Source organism: Aptenodytes patagonicus, chromosome 5 (assembly GCF_965638725.1).
Source record: "Aptenodytes patagonicus chromosome 5, bAptPat1.pri.cur, whole genome shotgun sequence".
NCBI lineage: Eukaryota > Metazoa > Chordata > Aves > Sphenisciformes > Spheniscidae > Aptenodytes > Aptenodytes patagonicus.
This window is the reverse complement of record NC_134953.1, coordinates 65,498,979-65,526,692: the sequence shown is the minus strand read 5'-3', so window position 1 is coordinate 65,526,692 and position 27,714 is coordinate 65,498,979. Positions and strand designations below refer to the sequence as shown.

Sequence of the window (27,714 nt, the reverse complement as noted above, 5' to 3'; positions counted from 1 at the left end):
GGGCAGGCAGGAGCGGGAGGGCTATATCCAAAAAGAGATGCCGTAGCTCAAACAGAGCAGTAGGCGTGCTGTGGAAATCAGAGGGCAAGGTTATGAAGAAAGACAATGATTCTTCCTAGCCTTAAAACTGTATGATCATTCCTAATAATTAGAAATACATTAGCAGGAACCTGCTTGAACTTTTTTTTTTAACCTACTGCAAACAAAGTAGCAGTCAGGCTATTTCATTTACAACCTTACAAACATTTTAACGTTTAGTCCCTCTCCTCCTAAGGCATCAGGACTGAGAAAAAACTTCTCCCTTCTTCCAGCTCAGTGAGTAGCATGCGTTAACACCCTCTTGAAAACAGTGGCAGAGTCTCTGTTCGAGGCAAGAAAAGCCACTGGAAAATACATGAAGAAGCTGGTCGTGTCTGTGCTGGGTGAGAAGGCCACGCCTGGGGAGGGCAATTCCCTCCTGCCACTGGCACAATGGCAGAAGAGCTTGCATCGCTGACAAGGGAAGAGGCACCGCTTTAATTTTCTGATCCTATAAATGCTCTTCTCCTGTACCCTGATACTAGCTCTGCTGTACGTGGATACTCAGTGGGTTTTCCTGCCATTTTGGGCCTTTTTCGGACTGACCCTCCTTGTTACACTTTTCTTGCCCCCCCGCCTTCACAGGGCAGTGTTATCCACAGTTTCCATCATTGTCCACCAGCTAGCCCCAGCATCTACAGACCTCAACCAAAGGATTCAAGGCCACAAATCTACTTGCCTTTCCTCCCTCACTAGCCCTGAGCTGCCTTTGTAAAATTATGTCTCGTGTCTGCAGGCACTCCTTTCTTCATTCGTTAAGCTCACAGCTGTAACAAGTTGCTCCATGTGCAGCACCACTAACAAAGCCTCATTTTCAGCAGTTCAGGTCTTACACCCTCCACCTGCCTTCCAACACAGTTCTTTTTGCAAGCCCTCTACAACATCCAGGTTCATCCTTTATCCACTCAGTACAATGTCCTCCTGATAGCTTCTCCTCACCCAACATCCCCAGCTCCTTTTCTCACTACTCCATTCCAAGTCAACAGCCCATATCCCTGTCCTGTATCTCTTAAGACCTCCCTGCAGTATGCCTACATCCCATTCACATTGACTAGTCTTGTCCTATAAAACCCTTAGTTCTCTCCTTCATTGCTTACTTTTAATCAACCTCAAGTTTGACAGCCAGCTACCTATGGAGTTATGACGGACAACTTATAATTTATTTTGGACAGAAAATGACAGGACTGTCAGAGACAAGCAGAAGTCGGAATCCATAAAGATAGCAATCTAATTTACCTAAAAAGACAGAATGAAGAAAATGAGAAAGACCTCTGGAATCCCCTATAATATTCCAGCAGGGGAAGGTGACAGATCCTTCAGGAAATAAGCCAAAGAAACAAAGGGAGAGGAGAAGGAAAACCAGAAGAGACCAAGTACAGAAGAAATTTCAGTGACACAGGAAGGACAGAAGTCACATCAAAGATGATCTAGGATGCAATCAGGTGGAAGGACCTCCAAATGAAGACAGCTCATGCAATGAGTTTAGAGTCAAAAGGCAAAAGGCAGATGGGACGGTACTCCAGGCAGCAAGCAAGGACAAGCATTTTTAAGATGAATGAAACATTCTGAAAGAGGAAAGTACCAACACAGGCTGTGTATATAATAGATCGGATTTTTTCCAACAGACAGGAAACTACATCGGGAGGAAGGAGGCTTAAGATTCATAGCTCTGAAAGCAACCAAGGCAATGAGTTTAAGAAACCTTTGCCACACAACATCTCCATTTCCAAGTCCCTGATGCAAGGAAGGCAAGTTCTTCTTCTCTGAAAGGGTTTTGTGAGCTATGAGCACACAAGCACAGAATAAGCATCAGTTTTAGATTATTTTACAGGAAGATTATAGTAAGATTTTTTTTCCCCCCTTCCCTCTTTTGGAAAGATGCATACAACATTTTTTTGCCTCAATTCACAGCCAAGCTGGATTTGGAGCTTGAAATTACCCTGCTTTTCTCATTGAAAACATGTGATGAGGCCATAAAGAATCAGAGTTCATCAGGCATCCATGAAAAATATTTCCTACCTTTTGTTCAGCTCTACTCCTATGTAAAGGACTTACGTTTTCACACCTCAAGATCCTTTAAAAGGTAAATTACTTTTGACAACCTATGCTTCTTTTTTGGTAGGGAAAAGATTGATGTCTGCTGTTTTACATCACTATCACTGATGATTTGTAGGCCTATAAAGATAGCAAATGAAATGATGTTTGTTGTTTTTTCCCTTAAACTGATATTAAACTTTTCTCCCTAAGACCTTTTGGACTTGCATATGACAGCATTTCATTTGTATTCCAGCCAAACGTCATGCTATCTAGTGTCATATCAGGTAGAACAAAGTTAGACAAACTCAGAAAACAGAACAATAGAGGCATTTTGGATTTTTAACCAGCATGCAACATGTCCACTGGCAATGACTTCAAGCTTGAAAAGATATCACTTTATTAACAGAGCACTTGTATGCGTCATGGCTGCTGCGAAAACAACTACCAATGCAGCGAGGCATCGGAAGGATCTCGGCAGAACTCTTTATTGACAGAGGAGACTCGACTGATCCAAACTGGCTATTTCACCAGCTTCCATGTTTCTACTGGGAAAGTTCAGAGTGTTCAGATGAATTTCTTTGTATTTGGGTAGAAAGGAGTAAGTTTGCTCAACTTGTTAAACCACTGGAAGGAGAAGTACACAATGAAATGTGCTCCCATGCAGGCAACATGATTGTCGTGGGCAGAAAGGAGGAAGAGATAGTAAAGTTGGAGAAAACTCAAACTAGAAGCATGGCCATTGCATTCAGAGGCTAAATATTTGGCATTTACAGAGAAATAATTGACCTGTGAATAGGACACTATTTAGGAATTAAGAATGGTTGTCTACAAAATGGCAGTTACAGACTAATAAATCAGTATTCACAGCTGGTGAAACGAAATATAGAAGCTTATGGCTTTGGGAATGATAATACATTGAACATTTTTAAAAATCTTTTACTTGCCACCTCCTCCCCCCCAACAAAGGTAAATTCTACATCAGGTATTTGTCATCCTTAGTCACCAACGTTAAGTTCATTTAGTGACACTGCAGCCACACAGCTCCAGCAACTAAAGCTTACAGTGTCCTTCGTCACCACAAGCATCCCAGTACCCACCGTTAAATTGCAGGAAGGTTCATCTCATCTCCCAGGGCACTCAGGGGGAACTTGAACACGTGCCCACAGTGTTCACGCACGGGCCACCCTCTCCCAAGCCATTAGCGGCAGTCAAGCCTGCATCACTTTTGGTTCATTGACGGCCACCACCCTCCCTCCGTCTCCCTCCCCCGCTCCCTTCTCTCTCCCTCCCTCTCTTTCCAGAGAGTGACATTTTAATTGTGTGTCTCCTTTTTTGGTCTGTTAGCTCCCCAGTCTCAGCCAAACAGCTGGGTAACTTTGGCTGGAATCCAGAATTAACATAAGTTGTTTTTAACCTCTTGATACAAAGGCATTTTACATGGTTCACCTGTACGACCTCCGTGCACAAGAGCCTGCTATTAAAATAAGCCACCGTATGCAAACCACAGATGTCCCGAGACAGCTGTCCAGAGATGCTTGGCCATGGCCTGGTCCTGCATGGCATGTGGGCAGTATCATGGACCAGCAAATTATTCTCACCGCTTCTGAGCCAAACACATCCTAGTGCAGCACTGGAAACAGAGCAACGCTCTGGAGGACCCCTCGGTGCATTTTAACAGTGTTCAAGTTTTAGTTCTTACCGGTTTAGCGTCCAAGCCCTCTTCCAGTGTAAGACAATCACATTTCCTATCTAAAGTGGTATTGCACTGCATCCTGCCTGCAGCTGCAGTATGGCAATGGGACCAAGCTGCCTGACGCAGGCAGGGCTGCTGCAGGGGCAAGAGGGAGGGGTTGAAGCAGAGGTGTGAATTTCACATTCAAGACTTTGGTCGTGATTGACAAGTAGAAGCTGCAAATGTTCAGTTGCTCCTCTTTGCCCTGCAGCAGCAATCTCTACTCCCAAGTGCTCAAGCACGGTTGTGTCTGAGCTGCATTTAGCTTGGAATTTGCTGATGAAAGGACTTTGAGACCAAAAGTTTGTCTACTTTTTCCCACTTTCCAGCTCTCAAATGAAGGCATATCGCTTTCTACAAATGCTACTTCCTTTGAAAAAATCAGGACATTCCTACTTAAGAGGTTAAATGAGGACTTGGATACAGATTTGCAAACGTTGACTTACATAACTTCTCGAATAAATGTATGTAGCATAGTGTGCATCGGTTGTCTGAAGGATACAGGTGCTGTGACACTTGCAGAGAAGTTATTAGTAAGTACTTGGTAATGCAGGGTAGGCTGCTCCTTTTTAATTGCAGGGGCACGCAAAGCATGAGCAGTTATTTGCTTGCATGAGCAACTTTGTCAGCAAATTCAGAGAGGAGCAACCTGGCCTGCACCCCAGTCTCAGAGGCGGCATTCCCTGTTTTAGCCATTAGGACACAAAATCTGGAAAAACTACACACATTTGAGCCTGCATGCTTGACAGGCCCCCAAATATTTGTGTTGATTCAGTAATTCAAGAGATACACTGATAATGACATAAGTAAGTATCAGTCGGCCTTCATTTTTTCTCCTTCAGAGAGGGCAGAATGAGAAATCATTAGTTTACTTTTGGCTTCAGTAAAAAATAGTGCATCCTCTGAGGCAGCGACCATCCGTTCCATCGATGTTAGCAGAGCACTTACAACAGTGAGGTCCTGGTCCAGGACTGGGGTTGCTAAGCAATATGGAAATACAAATAATAAATGAATAACAGCCACCTGCAAAAGATTACATGCTGAATTGTACCTTACCATGAAAGCTTATATTTCAAACTTCATCTCATTTGGATTCAAATTTGCTGAAATTAAATTTAAAAAGAAGGAATGATTATTGTACAGAATGTTTTGAGAGATGTAAACACTTCCTTTTCTATTGCTGTGATTCACTTTAGGGTTTGTTTTTTCTGTAAGGCACTTAAAGCACGCGGCTCTGTGGAATACAATGGCTGGTTTACTTATTACAGCACAGACTTGAAACTGCTTAAATATATTTTTCTGTCAACGTGTATTTGTGATTCCCATATTTAAAAGGTGACTGTTACTCTGTGTACAAATGTGTTGTTAGCATGATTGATGTCAGAACAGTGTTTGCACTCCACATCGGAGAAGATTAAAAGCTGCTCATAAGAAATCCTCTTTACAATGCACAGCAATGTAAACATACCATACTAGGAAATCTCACAGAAGAAACTTCCTCTCAAGGCCACCTCAGATTCACTGTATCTGCTCTGAGCTTGAGCAATACGGTTGCTACGGTGCATCCCTTAAGAAGGCAGATTCCTTCTCCGTAGGCTTGGTTTGTAACCCATTGGAAAGGTTCCCATTGACTTTAATAGGCATACAGTGCCGCTCTGCACCACATCCCACATCGAGGGCCAGTCAGGGCTGTGGCTGAATTGCACAGAACATCCAGAAATTAGGGAATGCAACAAGATCATCAGACTTGGGGCTTTAGGAGTAGATTACGTCTTTGGAATTTGATCCAGATAGTGGAAAATACACACTTTTATTTAGATTTGTGTTGCCCTAGGACCTGTGAACAAGCACAGGTCTGTGATTCTCTGCAATAGGAAACTCCCAGCAAACAAAACTAATTTGGGGTCATTCTGGTTTCAAGTGAAATGGTGGGAAATGGGAAAAAAAATCCCTTTTTTTTCCAGTGGGATCCCTATAACGCAATTCACTCTAGCCCTTGGCACCCACCTCACCCACAGCAGCACTCAGACTCCTGTTCTTACCATGCGTCGGGAGCCACAGTAACCCTCCACGTGTGCACTTCCACAGCAAAACCCTGAAGTAGTTTGACTTTTATTGGCTTGCAGAGAGGAGGTTTAAGCTTGCACTTGCTGTAGACCAAAAGCTCTCGTACAGAATCAGTTACACAGAGCTACAATTCACTAAGCTGCAGCAATTTAATTGCAAATTTGAACCTTTGTCATCAAAAGATTATCCTATCTGTGGATAAATGCTAGTCTTAACCTTTGCACACCACTGGGGTAGTCTTATCCTGTATCCCAAACAAACAAAAAAGGTAATTTGCACAATCTTTTAAAATTTTTGTTTGCTTGTTTAAGTTAAGAAGCTTACAGTTGGAGTGCTTTCTCCCTGGCTTAGAGGCAGGAGGGTGGCTTCAGAGGATGGACAGGTAAAGCTGTATGCAGATCCCAAAGTGGCAACTTTCGTGGAAACATGTATGTTTTGGATTCTGGAGAAATGAAGCAAGTCAAGGTGGTGCTTGAAGCAGCAGAGGAAATTATGCTAATCCAAACCGCAAGGGAGGTGCCATGTTACACAGCCACACGCGAAGCTTAGTATTCGTTTTTTCCTGAACGCGCTCCCTGTAACTTGGTTACTTCAGAGATTTCATTCCACATTACTACTTAAGCTCATAATCACTCCATGCTTTGAGATTAATCTGCACAATAAACAAAACAATGACGAACAGAATTGGGGGCATCAGGGAGAAACATGGGTATTTGGGGTTTTTTCAGAGATATTACACGTGCAGTTCGAGAGTTGGAAAGTTTCAAATAAATCTTGCCAAAAGTCCTCAAGATAAGTGCTACTGAAACAGCAAATACAGATGACTGTGGCATTATGTACTATCAGCTCGCCTGAGCTATTCATCTTTAATAAATACATAAATAAAAACAATGGTGAAGCTCAGCCTGGTATTGTAATAGTACCCAGGAAAAGTACACATATGGCACCCCAAGAAAGCATATCCATCAAAATATCAGTGGCTAAAATATCCAGGCTTAACTTTTCGAAGCTACCAAAGAGCTTTGAAAACTCAGTTCCCATTAAATTTATCTTCCAGATGGTTTTCCAGATCCCAGCCTCAAGTTTGCACTGACATATACCACATTTTCTAAAAGCCTTTGGATAGCCTCCTGATAAAAAACATACAGTGTTATTTGACTTTTGGAGCAGAGGACTTGGGATTAGGTCATCAGTGCTCATTTCTGACTTAAGGCATGATGCTGAACAACTAACCAGCTCCCTATTTTCAAGCATTATCAGTCATTTACTGTTTGGAAAACTACCTGCCCCGCTGGGACAATCTGAAGCTTCATTAAATGTTTACAAACAGTTTTAGAATAGGTACAAATCTACATAAAAGCAAAGATAGTTTTCATATAAGCACTGGTTAAGCATAGACCCTAGAGACACCTACTAACGGCACCATACTGGAAGGTAACATCAGTATGATGCAGCAGTGGAAAAATATCAGATGGGAAGAAAAGATCCCTCAAGATGACTTTCTGAAGTGGAATAATGGAGGTGAGATTAAGTTTGACAGCCTAAATACAAGTTCCTACAGACTGATAGGAAGTCTGGTATACAGTAGGAACTCAAAGGAAGGATAACAACCTCAGCAGAGCCATTGATTACTGCTGAATTATGAGCCCTCAGCATGACAAAGCCATGTAAAGCGCAGAAGATATTTCTAGAGAAAGGCATTTCTAGAAAGATAATGTCACTGTATAACGTACTGTTACCATCCCAGATAAAATTCAGCACAAAGCATCACTGATCAAGAAAGATCAGACAAGTGCAGAAGCAGCTGACTAGGATAAGAGCAGATGAATCGCTGAGCATATCTCCCAAGTGAAATTTAAAAGACAGTTAAGTCTAGCAAAGGTAGAGTGGATATGATCTCTCATAAACTCTTCAAAGACAGAAAAAAAGCTGCTCATGAGTAAATTCAAACTGCAAGCTGGGGGGGGGGGAATCAAGTCCTGAAGAACAATGTTCTAGGCTTGTCTACCATTATGTGTAGAAAGAGCAAAACAGGAACTGATACACCTGCGTAACGTTGGGCCTTTGACAGTACGGGTCCAGTAACTTCAATCCCGCATGACAAAGTCCATACACCTTCAGTACGACAGAACAGTGGAACAGACATTCTTGGAGAAGAGTGCTATACTTCCCAAAATTAACAAGTTGATCTTATATTGTATAAATGTTTCCTTTCCATAACAGACTAGCGTTTACTTTAATTCACCCTAAATATCATCTTATTCCTCCATTAACCTAAGCCTTCCAAATTAAACTGAATTATCTGACACATTGATACACTTGTCTTTGATTTGACCTGCAGCAATGCAATTCAGGCTACAGCTGGAATCGTTACTTCACTGTTTATTCCCTCTTTCAAGGGAAAAAATACATATATATTATGATGTATGAATTTCTGATTTGATAAGGTACTTGCGCTCTATGTAACACATCCTTGTCTGGTTTTCAGTGTAATAACACACCCAGTACCCATAATGCTCAAGACAGCACTCACATTTTCTACCATCATCTTTAATACAAAAAATTCATTCGTATCCTTCTACAGCCAAAATAACTCTAGATGAATTTAAGGACACAAGAAAGAGATTGGCACATAGCTTACAGCATTGGGAGACAGCTAGGGATTAGCAACAACAGGACTTTCTGTCCTGAGCTCAGACTCCATTAACCAGTGCTGAGGGATTCATGGTTCTGCAAGGATGTAGGTCATGCCAGAGGGGACACACAAAGTCCTGCAGGAGCCTGGAGGCAATTAAAAGCGGTGATGCAGCTGAGCATCACCACAGGCAGTGAAAAGGGACTTCCCCTGAGACTGGAAATCGCAGGCAAGAACAATCTATTCATCTTCCATGTCTCTGACAAGAAGGGATGACTTGGTTATAAAGCCTTTAAAATGCAATGAGTCACTTCTCAAAAGAGGTCACTGGTTACCGAAATTTTGCTGAAGTATTTAATAACGAGAAAACCCTTGAATAACAAATATGAATTCCTTCAATCATATGGTATTTGATTCTTCCAGTAATTACATTTGGGGCACCTGACAGTACAAATAGGTAATTCTCATATGCAGAGTAGAGGCAATGCCAGGCAACAAGACATCCTTCTGCTAAAAAAGCTCCACTAAAGTTTATTTCCCAGACAAGAAAAGAGTTTAACTGTTAGCCAGCAACAAAAGATCTCCAGCCTGGATATTCCTCGTTCGAGGAGAAGAAAGTGCCACACAGGTTCACTGAGGAGTGGGCTAGAGGAGTTTCTCACAAAGTACCAGCTCGGGAGAAACCCACCCATAAGTGCATATACCAAACTCTATAGCCTGACCGGTGCAGGCTATCCCCCAGTTGCAGACTCCCTCACTCTTAATGCCACACAAGTTACAATAACTTGACCACCATCAACTTTTATATTAAACACATAAGGCGAGTCTTAAACGCTACAAGCTGACAGTGCAGTGGTAGATAATACACCATGGAAGTACTGAAGATCCAAATCAAACCCGATACAGAAAGATACCCAAATTGTGTCAGTTCTAACAAGCTCGCACCCTCACCCGTGGAGCATGGGAGGTTGGCAGGGCACAGTGGCCCTCCTCTTGACTAGCAACGTTGCCCTTCTCCCCCTAGCAAAGCTAGCTGAGCTGCCATAGGTAGTGGATCAAGTGGTACTTTGTGGATCCCACCACAGGTCAGATTACGATGAGATAGCAAATCCCCTACCCAAAGAGGATGAAAAACTGGCAACATCTTGCACCATGAAGTTGAAATATCTCAGGTACAGGTTTTACCTGACCTCCAGAACAGGAGATCAGATCAGTCAGGTAAGCAGGGAGACCATGAGAGCAACTTCTGCCTCACCCATAACTCTGCAAAACATCATCAAGGCCTTGCCCAGAGTGTTTAATAATACTGCAGCACCAGGGTGGGATCATAAGAGAATCAACTGGTTTCTGCCCTCGGTATTACAACATGCACTTGAACTGCTCTGATCTTACCCCTCCCATCATTAAGCTTCTAGTTAGTTAAAACCTACACAGCCCCTCCCAAATCACGTGGGAAAGGGCCACCTTCGCTCACCCCCAGAGAGGGAGGAAGCCCAGATTAGGCAGTACATTACAAGTATTTTTTTCTTGAGCTCATCAGGTGAGGGTCGTCATTTTAACTGGATCGGTTCAACAATGCTGTCCTGTCCATTCTTTGTAAATGAAACCTGGATGAACCAGCATGTCAGCTTTAAATTAGCAGAGGTATTAATTTCAAATCAATAGGAAATACAAAAATATCAATAGGCATTTAAAAGTGAAACATTAATTACTTTTCAAAAGGTGCAGTACACAAATTTCCCGATGCCTTTACAAATAGAAATAAGCCAATAACAGGATCTCATAACATTTATAAATGGCTAAGTTAATTAACAGGTAATCTTCAGAGAGATGATGAAGGAAATTTAAGAGAACTTTGTCTGACGCTATTTGAAATTCTCAAAGGAAGGAAGGGACTTCTTAAAAAAAAATTACAATTTTTTTTGCTTTGCCTTGATATAATTTCTGTTTACATATTTAAGCCGGTTTTGACCTTCAAAATTCTGGCAAAGAACAATTTTCATTAAACCATCTCAGTGGAGGAAGTTGGCAGTTCCTCATTTTGTCTCTGAGGTTAACTGAGAATATTAATTATTTAGCAGGCATAGTCAAACAAAATACGTGTAAGTCCTACCCAAAGCAACCTTTAATTTATCAGAGTAGACACAGCAAGGGTTGATGTATAGCAAGCTCTTCTCCTGTCAGGTCTGATTCCTTCATGGGGCTTGGCTGGAGGCTCCAGAATAATTCCACAAAAGATGCTGTCTCTCTCTAAGGATACCCTCCCTTCATTCTGAGCATATGTAACAGCATAATGATAGCAGCTCTTCACCATTCTTTGGCAATGCGTAAGTTCTTTTTCAACCAAGAAAACACCATAACTATCTTGAAGACGGTACAAAATTTAACAATAGTAAAATGACAGCGGCTTCCCTTTCTTCTAAGTTTTTTTATTTGAAACTCTGCTCACCTGTTGTTCTTTGCAGCCCGGTCTGACACCGTCACCCACCTGCCTGGCTGAGCTATGAATACATGCATAAGCAGTTTGGCAAGCAGGAAGAACATGCTCTGTCTTGTCGTTGGCACACGTATAGTACCAAGTCAAAGAGGAAGGTGTATCAGAGAGAAATACTCATTTTAAGAACAATATTTTCATGACAGAGCTATATTTAATAATACAGTAAAAAGGGAATTACACTAGGACATCAATTGGTCAAGAATCAATTAAATATTTTTTTTCTACAGAGGCAAATTAAGTTTGCCCCACAAAATGAAATTACAAATATTGTATATGACGTTCTAAGACAAAGTGACATATGTTCTAAAACATGAGATTGTATCACATTAAGTAATACAGTATTTAAGAAAATATCAAGTACTCCTCTATAGAAATTATTTCCATAAAACTAAAATGAATTTGGGTAGACCTAAAGGAAAAATATTACAAAAATGAGTTGCGACCTAGAAAATGTGTGGTAGTGGAAGACTGAAGACACCCAGTCCATTGAGATGTTCATGAGGTGGAGAAATACCGAGGCAAGAGAGTATTAAGAAAGACAAATCAAGAACCAGGAATTAGAAGTTAAGCCTCAAAAAGTCACAGAGAAATAAGGCACAAGTTGAGCAGTGGGGGTAGTTACCCACTGGAATAAACTACTAAAGGAAAAGATGGATTTAATACTTTGATGCTTTTTCAAGACTGCTTGTTTTTCTAAGCAGCGTGCTGCGGTCCAGCCAAGGTTTCTCTTCAAAGGAGCAATCGAGCAAAGCTTTCTGACGTGTTCTGCAGGGGACCACATCATCTCATCGAATGACCCGCCAGCAGACGCGCTACAGCCTGCAGTCTTTCCACCCACCTTTAGGCATGTAACTCGACAGCTAGGAACATCCTTCTCAAGAACTGTACTTAGATCACAGAATTTTGAAATAGCTCTTTCTTTCCGAGATCAACAGGTGGCTGTTTTTCATACAGTAAATGGAAAAAGGGAGTCCCAGAAGGCAATTTAAAGTCATAAATCAGTATAATCTGTCAAAGTGCCTAATGCTTTCCATTGCTCATCCGATGGAAGTGACAATCCCAACTTAGGCACTGCAATTAGGTGGGAAGCTTCCAGGCCACTGAGCCTCTGAAAAAGCAGGGGATCCTCTGTTTTGAGAAATGAATGTTTTTAAGAGGTACTGCTGAAAGATCTGCTTATGCCATCTTACCTCATCGAGACTTTCATATAAGAGTAAAATTTTCTTTGCTACAATCTATGCTTTGGCACAGCAAGAAAAAAAGAGAAAATGCTGCTATGTGAAGTCCCTGAACTGCAAAGTCTGCCTTCCGGTGACAGCAGTACTACCAGATCTCCTAAGGAAATGCTCTAGCTCTGTGTCACTTATCTCCAAGAATAACAAGCAGGTATTTCACTTCAGAACCCTGCTGACAACTTGCAAGGCACGAATTGTGAAATGCTTCCATCTCCTTACCTTTAAGGCAAGCACAGAAGACTGCCTCCCACTTGCCAAAGGAACAGAAATGAAGACCAGGAAAACAGACAGGGCTGGCTAACATCAGGAAAATTATCAATTTGTGGATTTACATGGCATAGACAGATTTATACAGAACAACAGTACATTACATCTGTAAACATACAGCTGTGTAACTGTACTAGATAGAGGCCCCTGGCTGCAGAAGAAAATGCTGTTTATTCTACTTGTTAAAGGTTAAATTCTTGGCACGTAAGAGTGATTGGACTTTAATTAATAAAACTTCTCACTGATTGAAACCTTAAATGCCAGTCAAACTGCTTGAGATTTTGCTATTTGGCTACTGACTTCATCTAAACTGCACGTATTAATTCTCTGTGGGAAGGTGAAAAGGCCTACGCGACCCCTCCACAACCTGTTCCTAGGCTTCCTGTACCATCAGACATAGGGTCCTCCTCTGCATTTGGCTGCTGCTGAGTGGATCTCAGTTACTTTTTAAGTTTAGGAAAGCCAGAGTGGAAGTTGCACGTATCTACCAATGTGGCAATAAACAATCTTTGTTGGATGAGTTGCCTTTAGGGGACTCTACCTAAAGAAGAGACACCCTCTAGGTTGTCCTACCCTATCCTAACAAGGAGGGTGGTTCCTTGCACTGTGCTCCAAAGCAGAGGTGGTGCTACAACATCACCTTCACCCCTGCTTAGCCCCAAATTCTGCATCCTCAATTGCTTATTCCTGTAAGGATGTGCAGTGAAATGCAGAACTTACAATGTACATTGGTTCTGGAAGGATGAAAGAGTCCTTGCAAACACAAAGAAACCAGCAAATGCCAAGGCATTTTAATATACAGTGCAGGAAAAAAAAAATGGAGAATCCTACTTTCAGGAGTTTTAGTTTTTCATAATCCAAGACACTTCAAGAAATGGAAACACAGAACACTAACTTGGAGACAGGTGCTTTGCCCCATCCACCTCCAATCCTGCTTATTTTGATAATTATTCTTTACAAGGCACCTCCATAAATCCTGCACAGGACTCTGTATGGAAAGGGAAGAATATGGTGCATCAAAATGGACTATTTTCAACTATCAGTGGGCTGATATCCCAACTTAAACATTGAGAAAGATGTCTCCCATTAAACTTCTATTCTGCTAACACAAGAAAAATGGAAAACACAGGAGAATACATTATTTTTAAAAAAACTAAACTACAGTTCAGTAAGATTTCTATAAACATTTGGGAAGACTTTAAAGATATATTTGACTATGAAAGAAAGAATATGAAACTCTCCCATGTAAGCTTTTTCATTCATCCGAGTCTCATGTGGAAGGAGCTGGTACCAGTGTGATATGGCACGATCAGAAATATTCCCTCTACTGCTGTCCCAGTACATCCTTCACATTCATTAGGGTGAACACCAAAGGGTGTTTCACAGGCAATTCTTCTGATAATCAGCCAACTGATTTCTGATAATGAAACCAACATCTTTCTCCACTCCAAAAGCATGAAAGCTCATGCTAACTATAAAGGATACACAAGCACCAACAAGCATAATTTCTTACCTTGTATTTCACAGGACTTCTAGCAATTGTTATACTACAATAAAAGCCAAGGCACCCCCAGCCTCTCCCTCCCTTGGGTGTTCAGTAAATTTTCTGTGACTCTTTAATTTCAAATCACTAAAGACTAAAATTTAATATGAAAGTAGGTAACCCGATTCATTAAAAATATATAATAAAGAGTTTAGTTCCATTAAGGTTTTACTATCAATAAACAAGGAACATAACGTTGCTATTCTGCTAGATGTGGAGGAAAATTTCCTTCGTTGGAAGTTTTCTAGTCAGAAGGCAGCACAGAAAAAAAATCCTTTAGGCTCAACTTCTTCCTCTCCTCCCAGACTCACTTTCACCTCTGTTCTGATCCAGACATAATGGAACTTCGCCTGATGTCACAGGTGAGGTATTTTCATTTTTACGATAAACAAATGACGTCACAACCACAGGACTGTAATTTCACTGGAGGACTGAACACGTGGGTATCTGATGCATAGAATGAAAGTTATTGTTCAAACACAAACAGCAGAAATAATTGCAGAAGTAAAGCAAATGAACAGCCAAGCAAATTAATTCCTTTTTGAATCACTGTTCCTGGGTTCCAAGTGCAAATGATTCTCCTTTCCTACTTAGGAAGCCTGAGGGGATGAAAAAGTGTCCAAGATGGTGAAATTAAAATTAGCTACTGAGCATGAAACATGCAATGATTGCACTTCATAACATTTTTATTGCCTCAGTGTTGTATGAATCACTTCACAGTTCCACACTGTTACGATGAAAAAAAAAATGACACCAATAAAGTCTAAGCAATTGATGTTATGACTTCATCAATCTAAGACTAAAGGCATGCACAGAATGACAAATATTTGCAAGAATAGTGAGGAAACTACCACCTCATTCTGAAGAAGCACAAGTTTCATCTTTGTACCTTTCTGAAGAGTGGCCATTTTCACACCAGAAGATGGAATATTGAAATAATCCTCAGTATAGCTCCATGTGACACAACCTTACTTTCCCTTTCAGAAACAGTCCAAGTTTGGGTTTCTCAAGAGTTACGAATGCAGCTAATGCACAGTGAGGCTACAGCTAATACAGAACGTTCCCAATCAGAACATTCTCACCCCTTTGAGGCTTTGCATCAAGATGGTATTAACAATGACCTGCACTTAGCTTTATTTTTTTAAAGGTCTACAAATTCTGGAAGCGTGAAGCTGAATTATCTTTAGAATTTCACTAAATAAAAAAAAGTTACATTTATTGCTACTTAAAACTTCCAGAAGGACAATAATCTATGCTTAAAACAACAAAGCAGCATCGTAGTAATCTATCAGATACAGCATCAAACATACAGCGCAAAGAAGTGACCTCCCACAGGGAGACTGTACCTTCTTTTGACAGTCATGCTCAATAGCTAACCAAATGCAAACTTAAATTCCTTCTACTTATAGTTCAACTTTGACATGACTAAATAAGTATTTTAGTCTGGCTGTATTAAAAAAAAACCCAAACAACAAACAACTCCCATCTCTATAAAGCATCACTAAAGCCAAACCTGTTCTGTAACAGCAGAACCTAACAATTATTTTTTTTTCTAACAAATACTAGCTTTCTTTTTTTAATTGAGTAGCTAGACATCTTGACTGAGGTATTAAAATCTCTGGTAGGATTCTTTCCTTTAATATAATAGGAATTTCATTTAAATTTATAATAGGAAGCTCATTTCCCTTATAAAATCATTAATAGAAAATAAAGCCCTTTTTGTTAACTCTAACCTTGCTTCCTTGCAAGTGTGCCAGAGGCACTTCAATATGGATCAGGTCATGAATATCACAAATTACAGCAGCAATGTGTGGCAACAAAGGATCAGATTATTCATATAACAGTAATACCTTCTTCGATAAAAAAAGAAGTAAACAGTATGCACTGATCTCTCAGGACAAAAAGTCAGTTCCTCTTAAAATTGCGTTTTTCTGATACTTACAAATCCAGGTTTACAGTATGAAGTAACGGCACAGCACAAATCTTAGAATAATGAACGAGGGGTATTACAGGGTATAATAAAACCTACTTCATTTTATGTCAAAATTCTCTCCTGTTTCACATGACGTACAGGTATGAAGTTAAGCTAGAGTAAGAAAAAGTTAGTAGGCGCTATTTTCGCATAAAGTTTCCTATGGTAGATTTATGGCAGATGCATTATGAACAAAGCAAAACTATGTACAGGCAGGCACAATTACGGAAGAATTAATGTACCAACAAGAACAGCGTTGGCCATAAATGCAGTATAACATAGTGAAATGAAATTCACAGTTAATTTATCAATCAGTATTTCAATGCAGAAAAGCACACTCCATTAAAGGTTGTGTTTTTCCTTCGGTAATGCTGGAACACACAACTGCAGCCTATTTCCCAACTTGAAACACACACACTGGGAAAGGCTTGTACGGTCTTCATACAGGTTCATGGGGAGGGAAAAGACAAGAGTTAAGGACCAAATATAAGTGCAAAGATGTTATTCATACACACCCGTTATCCATTACAGAGCCCTCCCCACATTGCCTTACAACTGTAGTGTGCAAAACTGGCTTATCATTAGCAAAAACTTATTTCCTGAAATCCAAAGATTTAGTTCAAGTAATAACACAATAAAGAGGTATACTACCTTTACTATGTCCTATTCCTTTACCGTAACCCAGAAAAGCTTCAGGTGACGCTCACATTAAAGGCCAGTTGCCCAGTCCAAAGGGCACAGTATTAGCCCCCCACAACGCTGCACTTCAAAGGGAAGCGAGCCTTTTTGTGCCACCCAAATACTCTTGTCGAACTCCGCTAAAACCGTCTGCTGGACCTGGGCTGATAGAAACTCCAGGAAGAAATGAATGAAGACTTCCAAGATACCTTCCCAAAGACAAAACTGAAATTCTCCAGCAATATGCAGCACTAACTTCCGATGGGACAAGTCTGTCAAGGAGAAGCCTTAGAAAGATGATGCTGGTATTGCGAAAAAACTTAGAATCTCTGACTTTTGGGGCCAGGCTGGAGTCCTAACTCTAATTAAATTGTAATCTGCTTTTCCCAGGTTTCATAAAATGCTGTCTCAAATAGGCTTATCTTCAAGAAGTGCAGCATGATCTTCTCATTAAAGAATTTGTTACAATGAAAACACATTAGTACTAAAGCCATAAAAGACTGAAGAAATTACAGATTTTTTCCCCAAAACTAGTGGATTGTCCTAATATCACTTTCAAAAAATTGTACATTCACAAGTCTGCTTGAAAAGTGGAAACTTGCTGTTTAAATGTTTCTCCAATGTTATCTCTATTTTGTTCTTTAATTAATAAAAGGATACATGCACTGACATTATAAACACTAATTTGCTATTTAGCATCCCAAATTAGGAAGCAGAACCATTTACGCACTTCATTAAACACCACCTAAGAACACTTTGAGATTAACAGGAGACAAGCTAGGCTGTTAAATGCAACTTCAGAATACGCGTAAGCCACAGTAAAAAGACACTCCTCCTCTTCCCGTCCCTCGCTATGAATGCTCCCTGGCTCCATCCTATCGGCACCAGCCCTCATGAAATGAACCTTGGAAATCAGTGATATCCGACACGTCTGCGCAATCGTAAGTGCCAGTTTAAGGGAAGGGACTGGAATGCAGGGACACGAGCAGCGAAAGTGGGGCGTGCTCTTTTGGCAGCACAGCATACTCAGATTGGCACAAGCCGATCATGAAATTGCACTTTAGTAAGCACAGAACAAATACTTACGCCCTGAATTAAGGCATCATTTAAGCACATGTGGTATACAGGAAGAGACAACGTGGTGTTTTTCTCCATCTTTTCTGAAACAGGCACTGCCCTCCTCCTCTCCTTCCCCTCTTTTCCTCCATCCACCCCAGCCCTTTAAAGAATCCTTGCATTGCTCCTTTCAAATTATCTATGCATACAGGACACTGAAATAGGTTTTACGTTAGGGTATACCAGTGCTACAGGAAGATGACAATAAATGGTAAGTCTTTCAAAACTACATCAGTAGTTCCTTGTAGTTCCATCAGCAAAGGAACAAATGCTGATACTTGGGAATAGAGAGCCTGAAAGGTAGATAATCACATCCGCGTGCGTAAAACAAATGGAAGGTTTACTAACATCACTAATATAACAAATCCTCAAAATTGATCAGTACAGGCCCTAAGTTATCTCTACAAACCTCATTCTCAAAATCCTTCATGAAACAAGACTTCAGGTTATTTTCTTTCACTTACAGACAACAAGGTATAATTCAGACAACAAATTATTCCTTCTAACTTTGCATCGCAAGTCTAACTTCAGTGTAGAAAATTATTTTTATTTTTAATTTAAATTTGTGCTAAAAGTGTTCACTGTTAAGTTATGGACTCAGAGGAAATGGTACTAAATTTTCTATTATACATAATCTTGCCATAGTGTGGCAATCTTTAAATCATTTGAAAATACAAATACACTAGAGTGTTTCAAGAACAGTAATATGGGCATACTGAAGAGCTTTGCACCATAACCAGAAATCTGAAAAGTGCCTTGGTGCCTGAAAAAGAACTGCTTTTAGATTTTTTTTTTTTTAAATAAATTAACGTGATTTTAGAACTTACAGCTTTGGGTTCTGTTGTTTGGTTTTTTAAAACTATGATGGCAATGTAGTGATCTAACTACAAGATAGTAAGTGAAAAAGAAGCATTCTTTGTGTGTTTTTGACCAAATATATTGTTAGGGATCAAAACAAAGATTTATAAAAACAAACGAGTAAAATTTCAGTTCAGGAAAACACTTTGTAAAATACAATAAAACCCTTTTCAATGGCAAAGTGGATTTTGTACAGTTCTTCCTTCTAAGCAGGTGTTTACTGCACCTAGATCCACTAACTCCAGTAAAACAAAATGTAGGCAAAATGGGTTGGTGTTCGCAGAATTACAACCTATATACAGAACTGCAGGTAACATACTGCAACTCATTGGAAAAACCTTTGAAAAGTCACTGTTTCATTGTGAGTGAACTTACAATATATCTTACATTATTTAAAAGCAGGTTACACCATAGAAAGGCTTTTGACAGAACCGCTCAAAATGAATCAGTTACAGGAGAGTAACGCTTCAAAGCTTCAAGCTTCTCCCATCAGCAAAAATGCCACACAAATAAAAAAACAACACTTAAGTAAAACACTAAGACTTTATTAAAAATCCAAAATTTATTGCAAATTGTACTTTGCACTTTCCCTCCTTTCTTCATTTTTACATGATTTATTGATATCCATGATTTTTTCACAGATGTACTTGTTGACTTTGGAGAGTCTCTGTGCAATTTCAGTTTCATCCACAGTTTCTTGTGCTATTCTATCATACAAACATTCTGGGGAGAAAAAAAAAAAGGAAAGAGCCATTAGGATATTTTTAGAATAGAATATAGCCCTGTGTTGGGCTAACTACTCAAGAGACAGCACTGAGTAAGCACTGTGTATATTTGTTGCAAGACAACAGCAGCTTGCATTGATTCACTGGCTATCTTGTTAAAGACAAGATTTTTCACCAGGCTTGAATCTTTGGCATGACCAACTTCCAGTTATGCTGTGACTACATTAATAGGCTTTCTATACAGAAACAAGGCTAAATCCAACCTTTTACAGTGTCAGTCTTGCCTGCCTAACTCTTGTATTTGTCCGTATCTCCACAGCAGATTTAGAATCTTCTCCCAGGTGAACGGTCTCAATAGAACTGTTGTTATCTACAGTTCCCTGTGAGTCACTCCTACCTTCACACCTTCAAGATAGTAAGTAAATGATAAAGGTTAGGAAGAGAAGCAGTAACCAGTAGGAGAAGACATTAACTGATTTATTTTATTTTTTAAATCTGTACAACATACATTAATGTCTGCATCTTTATCAGACGCCCTGTCCCCGGGCGTATTTTGCTTTTATTAGTAGATTATTCAGGGCGAGAGCCATCTTCTTGCATGTTTGCACAACGCACTTTGTGAACTTAACTGGAATACAAAAAGCAAGCAACAGTAGTAACTGCAAAAGCAATGAGGGCAATGAAAGTCGAGACAATTCTGCTCCACAGAGTTGGTAGTTCGGTGCCAGAATCCTGCAGAGGTTACTGAAATCAGAAGTGCTGCAACACATCCAACTCCTCTGAGACAGACAGGTTTTGTTTTTTTATTTTCATAACCAGAACAGTGTATTTTTTTGTGTAGGCTTCCCACATTGATAAAACAAACCCTGTTCTGCTTTGGCTAGTAATCTATTCCAGTAGCCGTTTATTGCTTCATATACAGAAAGCCATAGAGATTATCGCTTAATTAACATGGTTTATAACATTTCTAATGCGTCATATTAAAAAGTTATGAAAATTTAGTACTATGCATGCTTTGTAGTTCATTTTGAAACCTCTCAGAAGTTTTATAAAAGGCTATTTTGCATTAACAAGGTTTGTAACAGTGCTCATGCATCATACTTTTTATAATTCTTTATTACATACTACACAGTAGGGATTTTTAAGAAGCTAGAGATATCAGACACATTAAGAGCTAATGCTGTCGTTCAAAAATCTATTTTAAATAAGTTAGCCTGTGTCCACAGAATGATAAGAACATCTAAAACAATGTGAATTTTATGTTGTAAGATGTACTGAATATAAAATAAATAAAATTAATCAGCATGCAGCCTGACAGCTGAAATGCTGATCACCAGTAAACTATGATTTGAAATATGGCACCTAAGAAGAGGCATGTCACTGAGAACCTGAAGAAACCCAGTGTGTTCGTAGGACATAAACTTGGACTGCAGCAATCTCAGGAATACTCCCAGGTTGTGGCAGATACACCCAGTACGGTGAACTTCCAGTAAAATACAGGCTATGTTATTAGTTTAGCCACAATGACAAGCAAAGAATCACTTGACAGAACTCATGCATCAGCTGTGATTCTTAAAGTCAGCGTGACCCAGACAGATCCATGATCATCACAGTTCTTCCTCTTCCATCTCTTCCATTTCTATGAGGGGCTGCAGCGATAGTAGTTTAGTAGTCACACAAGGATGCTGGCTTAGGGGCTCCAAAGAGTGATTTGGGGGTTCTGCTTCTTCTTTGTCTTTTGGCTTTAGAGGAGCATAGATACCCCTTCGTACTTCTGACTGGACCAAAGATTCAAGTAGACCTCAAAGGCTAACAAGGAGCTTTACTTCTTTCTGTGATGCCTGATCCAAGTCATTGGCCATGTAAACTCTAATTCCCTCGCATTTCACCGTTTCTCCACTTGCTACTCTTTGTTTTGTTTTTGTTTTCTTCTCCACAATGTATTAACAACTTATTTGATCACTTCCAGCTTTCCAGGAAACACTGCTGGCATGATGGGGCAAGGCCTGCTAACATTGACGCAAATGCAAAGGACACGACAATGCGGAAAATCATGGTTATGTGCTACCCAGTACCGCTGATACAGGAAGTCTGTCTGCTGCCACCTAAAACATTGGCCATGCAGTTTAACTGGTTCAAGAGGAGATTGTACGGTCTTGAGTCTAACAAAAAGGGAGTCAAAGACAAGGTGAAATAAACACTGGAAAGAGGAACATGGAAAACCAGGGCGTGGAACAGTACAATTCAAATGAGGGTTGAGGCTGGAAGCAGAAGTATGACAGAAAACACAGAAAAACGAGGAAATAGGGAAGAGCTGAATTGCTGGAGTGTGTAAAGGTATGGAAGAGAAGAAAGGGAAGGGCCCCATCTGCCTTTCACCGTGTACCTGTTGGAGCATACTCCCAAACTCACTGTAGTCAAAACAAGGGGAGTTAGAAGAAAGCTATCATTTAAATGGCTCAAGCAACACAGACTGGCCCTGACTGAAGTAGAGGAGGAAATTCTCACATAAGCAACCTTGCCAGCAGTGCTGAGGAACAACAGCCTCAAGCAGGAAAACTAGAAAGCTCTTTGCAATGGGCCAGTGAACAATGACCCCTTTTTACTGCATGTTTCTAAGTGTGCATCTGGGTAACCAATTCTCCTTCCCATTAGGAGCTGACAAGGGTAGCCACAGCCACAGAGTGGATTCCTTACGTGGCCCGTACATCATTACTTTGCTACACGTGTTCGGATTGTACCAAAAGGTCCCAGCCAGAACTAGAAAATCAGTATGGAACAGCTTGCCCTTCCACATACATTCTTAAAGCAGATTAGTAAAAAACACCATGTCTTTTACTCATTTCTTACAAACTAAGAAAGATGACAGCATGAAGATCAGTTTCCAACTTTTCCCCACACAACACAGACACACACTCAAAGAGGAATCATATTTCCTACTTCCAAAACGTGGTACTTGCAAGGAAGATTACAACATCTCTTAAAGAGTTCAGAGTTAAGAGCACATAGCAACTAAGAACAGGAAATGCAGAATAATGGAGTTCAATCAAACAGGGAGATTTCTTTCAGCCCTACTGCAATTTCGTATGGACACAAAACCTAAAAATCCAATTTCGGTATGTATTCCATGAGGAACGGATTCAGTTCTGACTTAAAAAGAAGCCTGAAATACCAAGAGAGACAGAAATGAATGCAAAACACAAGCACGATGACACAAAGGGACTGAAATTCACTATTCACTTTAAATAAAGGAGAAGGCCTTCTCTCTCTCAAAGGAGTCCACACATGGACTCAGGCTTGCAGTTATTGAAAGTGTCATTGTAATTTTTCCTGCCAGATAGGTCAGCGATTTACACTTCCTGTTCAAATTCCAATTCAAGTGCAACAATTAATTTTTACTATTTCCATTTTCTCCACTTAAAAGGGTAAAACTATTCTTTCTCACCTTGGAAGGTATGCGTATTTTTATAGTCACAGCTATAATGGTTTCTGTGCCTCATGCCAGAGTTGGTTACATTCTGGATGAAAGAATGTCGTAAAGCTACTCTCAGGCTTGTTAAAAGGAATATATGCATTTTAAAAAACCCCACTGTATTATGAATGAATTTCAGAACAACATGTTGTTCTCCAGGCTCAGAGTCCTGTCCTGCAAGTGGTTCAAAGTGATGATCTTCTTGAACCTTGCTGAAGTACAACTCTTCAGCTGTGAAGGCCTGCACTGTGCACAGCTATTGCAATGTGTTTTACTTTTCCTGGATATGTATGCACTTCACAATGCAATAGCAATTTGAATTACAGTTTTTAATCAGTTAATTTTATATGAGCTGAAAAGAAGCATCTTTCAACTCAATGATTAATAGTTAAACTCCAAAGCAGGAAGCAAAAGTTTTCAAATAACCTACCTCTGACAATGCTTAATTTGTGAGGTGAGAGAGGTGGCTTGGGAACGGCATCTTTCTTTTTTTTGGTTGCAACTCCTGTGACACTTCTGTTCTTGAGAACATCTGTTCCCCAAATCATAACCGCTAGATTTTTTGTATACTTTGAATCTCCTTGTGTTACTTGCAGCTGGTGCCATTTCTCCTCATCTACCCAAATTCCACTGCCAAGATGGACCTAGAAGGTAGTAATAATAACAACTTATCTATGGTATGTAGCACACAACAGTATCCAAGTGCTGTAGGAACATTAATATTAGGTACTATAGTAACAGTAATTAGGGCTGAACAAATCCATTTTGCCTAATTCTGAAACTTCTCCAACTTTGTGGGTCAGGGAGTTCAAGTCAACCTCTTATATAATATAGTTCCTCTTCCTTTTTGTATTCAATTCTTCTTACTCTCTACTTTTTCCCCCCGCATAGCCTATCTCCTGAAAGACTACGGTCAAGAACAGAGATAGAAGGAAACAGTAAACACATCCAGTATTATAAAGATATGCACAGCATATAAACCAAGCAGTTGCACCAGCCTAATTCAGGAGCAAGATGAAACATTGTCATTAATATGAAAGCTTCCCTTTGGCTGAAACAGACTTTACCCAAAGCATATTTCGGAGGCAGTAGAGAGGGAAATACTTCCTAAGTCATATCCTATACCTGTTGGCAAAACTCAGCCTGATTGTTCAAAGTAACTAGAAGGGGAGAAGGGATTTTGAGAGCTCCAATTTCAGTATAAGCCAAGAGAGTTTGGAAGCTTTGTAAAACTTCCAGTTCTATCATGAAGTTTGCCTATCATGTACGATCAATCAATCCAGGTGAATACTGTTTTGTGGTAAGGCAATGACCCATTGCTGCAACATGATAAACTTCCCATTATCCAGACAATGGGGAGCAGAGATATTTGATTGAAGTAGTAAAGCAGGATAATATGGGTACTGGGAAATGCAGTGTGAAGCCATTGTAGTCCCCAAAAGCAAGGTGCTCGAGTCTGGTTGTGCTTATTAGCCTTGCTCAGCATTGCCTATGCTGGGTTGACTCCCACAGAGCTACACCATATCTCTCCCCCAAGATTCCCAGTGCTCCAGACTTAAGATGAATGCAGGACGAGAATCTGAGTACCATCCTTATGCTGGCACTACATATGTTTGAGCTGATAGTTCTCCTGATAACCAGGACACCTTCATCAAGCAACAGCAAGGAAAATAACTCCACTAGTAATCAGCACAGGTCTGACATGAGTGCAACCAGTAAGCCCAACTGGATGCAAACACTGGCCCTGTGCAGAACCACGGAGAATACTTTTTACTGTGTCTGTCCATGCTCCTAATTCCTGGAGTACAGTGCAGACACCTGAACTACCTCTGCACACAGAAAGCTTTGTTCACATGGTGATGAACTTCATTCAGTTGGACCCGCACGTGCTCATCATCCATGACAAGCTAGTGCGTGACCTAGCTATTCTAATTACTGATAAGAGTTCACTGCACTGGAAAGGAAGACGACAGAACTTGCTTTCAGATAATTCTGTAGAAGTGCAAAATACCAAAAATATGTATCAATTGGATTGTTATATCCAAAATGTACATTTCATAAAATCTGATCAAGTGGAGGTTCTTTCTGTAACACTAATACTTTAATAAAAGCTTACTGTCTCCTCACGACTTAAAAAAAAAAACCAACCCAAAAACTGTGAACAAAACTCTATGGCAAAACTACATTAGGAGACTGTTTGCCTTAATTGTTTTGCTCTTAGTTGTTCGTGTTTTTACTCCTTTCATGTGGCATTCCATAAAATGTGCCTGCTACCCATACAGATCTGAACAGTATCACATAAGTCCCATTAAATGCAATGAAAATTGGACAAAGCTACTGTAAAATTTTATATAACAATAATTTTACTGCTGTTGAATTTTGTATTCAACAAAATACCATTTTTCCTTTAAATGGAAACCTGCTTTAATTATTAATGAGGGCTATAACCCGAAGAAATTTTTTATTACAACAGCATCCTTCAAAAGCAACTATTTGTTTAAAAACTTAAATAGAAGAATATGAATGGTTTGGCTACCAGCTACCTTATAAAAAACAAATGAAAAGTTTAACTTCCTCAAAGTATAAAACCATAAAGCAAGCTGCCTCTCCTGCAGAATCTTCTACGCTAAAGGAATTCTACGAAGCTTTTCACAAGTCCACATGGTATTTAGATTTCGTAATGGACAGAAATGGAACTAGTAATAAGCACAACATGAACACCCCTTTTTTTCCTTCCTTCTCTGTTGTCAAGCCTCTTCATAATTGCTTTAAAAAATTCACTCTTTTGGTGCTCTACATATTTTGTAAGATAATTTCAATCAGAGTGAGCAGTCTGTGCTCAGAAAACAATCACATCAGTTATAATTCAGTTATTTCCGTTTTGATCTTGGAAAAGTTATCTGTAAAAATGAGTGTAAGTTACTTCGAAAATAACTAAGATTAGGAAAATTGTGACATGCCAAATTTTGGATGTCTGTATTACGTTAGTTGTAGAGACTGCTGTATTTGATCAAAAATCTGATTCCACTCTGCCAAAATTAGGGTTTGCCTTTGCTAAAGATTATTTAGTCTCTTAAGCTACTACATTATTCATTAGCTTTAAGTTAGTTAAAAGAAGACAACAAGTTACAGCAAATATTTTTAATATTTATGTTTCAGACAGATCATCTCTTCTTTGAACATGCTTCATTTATTAAAAAAAGTTATCACTGGTATGAAACACCTATGGTAACAGCAACTACGTGACAGACAGCCACAGACATAGAAATCTTATGTCTCCCTTTTTCTATTTCTAGCACTGTTACAGCAACGAATTTAATCTGTCCATGTCTCAGTTTACCTCTCTGTAAAACAGGCTCGGTACTGTTTCCTATTATTCCCAAAGCTACGGGAAGCTTACTGTACTCCAGATTCAGAAGCCACTTCCTTCTTGCTGGAAGAGCTGCCCCATGGGCCAGACCCTTGGCTTGATGAAATCAATGGGAACTTTACCCCAAATTTCAGCAACTGCAGGATCAACCTTCAAGCACAACACAACTGAAACAACAGCAAATTCAAAGTAATGCTCACCACCATAACTGTGCTAACGTGCAATACATCTAAAATGTATCTGAGAAGATGAACTCTTTTTTTTCCCCCCCCTTCCTTTTTTTTTTTTTCCCTCCTTCTTTTCTTTAAGGAAAATCTCATAAGCCTATGAATGTCATAGGCTCTTTTTTGGTAACTCTGTTCTCCCTCTGGAAGGGAGAGATTTATCTGCTTTGAAAGAATCCTACTAAGATCAAATCCGATGCCACAAAAGGCAAGATTTCTAAAAAAGTATTTCAACTACTCTAGTGGTGCATGTCAATAAAGAAGTAATGGAAAAAAGGCATAAATAAGGAAAACTGAAAAAAAACACCCTCCAACACTCTAAATACATTATTACTTCACATTTCTGGCATCTGAGCTGGCTGAAGCCCCAATAAATAGGCAAACTTAAAGACAGACCAAAATTACAAAAAGAAGGTTAAAGAGATATTAATATCTGTAAAGACAGAGAAAAATTCAGCAACAGAAGTGCCAAGAAGCTGGCAGATGAAATAAAGGTGCAGGAAAAGCTGCATACAAATACTAAAGGATGTGCCCTATCCCACAGGTCTTAAGCAGAAAAAAAGGAGGTAAACCAAACTCTCACAGTAATATATGCTAAGTTTTCATTGCACAAATATACACAAAATATACAAGCAAATGACATACGTTAAATATATTAGGCAAGAAAAGCTATCTGAACCAAATACCTGTCAAACTGTCAAGATTATACTATTTTTCACATACATTTTGTCCTCAACAATTACGTCGAATTCATCTTCAAGAATGACAGACACTTGTACAGTCAATCTTGTAACACAGATCTGAAAGTGTAATATTTCATGCTATTCCACCAGTAAGTCCACTGTATGCCAAAGCTGAAATGGACATTTCCTCCTAAAAGGTTCTCAGGTTATGGTACCGAATGCATACATATCCTAAGAAACAGGATCTGCATAAGCAATTCTGAAGGACATACAGTTTTGTAAAATAAATACAATGTTCATTTAATGATAATGGCAACAGCTATAAAAGCAGGCCTCAGCAGATGAGTGGACAATGTGTTAAACATGCTGAAGTCTGAAAAAACTATCAGTCAGGTTCTGGCAAACTGTAGCTAGATGGTATTTCACCAACTTTATAAAAGTATCTGTAAAGTAGCACTACATCAGCTCAATTCAGTGGCAACACGCCTACCAGATCCAAGGGAGCCCATTTTCATTGAACCCCAG

At 39.7% G+C, this 27,714-nt stretch overlaps 1 protein-coding gene across 6 annotated transcripts in view; it reads right to left on the bottom strand.

The window, feature by feature from the left end:
• The window catches only part of LOC143161327 (BEN domain-containing protein 5), a 987,131-nt gene that overhangs the window by 337,973 nt on the left and 621,444 nt on the right, over window positions 1-27,714 (bottom strand). For 4 of the 6 annotated variants that reach the window (XM_076340242.1, XM_076340240.1, XM_076340239.1 and 1 more), the window contains 2 exons: window positions 23,343-23,556; window positions 19,240-19,438 (listed from right to left, as the gene is read on the bottom strand). The exons of the other annotated variants lie outside the window; for them this stretch is intronic. In XM_076340242.1, the coding sequence (XP_076196357.1) occupies window positions 19,278-19,438; window positions 23,343-23,556 (375 nt within the window). In that variant the 3' untranslated portion in view covers window positions 19,240-19,277. Of the gene's footprint in view, window positions 1-19,239; window positions 19,439-23,342; window positions 23,557-27,714 lie in introns of those variants that run through there. 6 annotated transcript variants of the gene reach the window in all.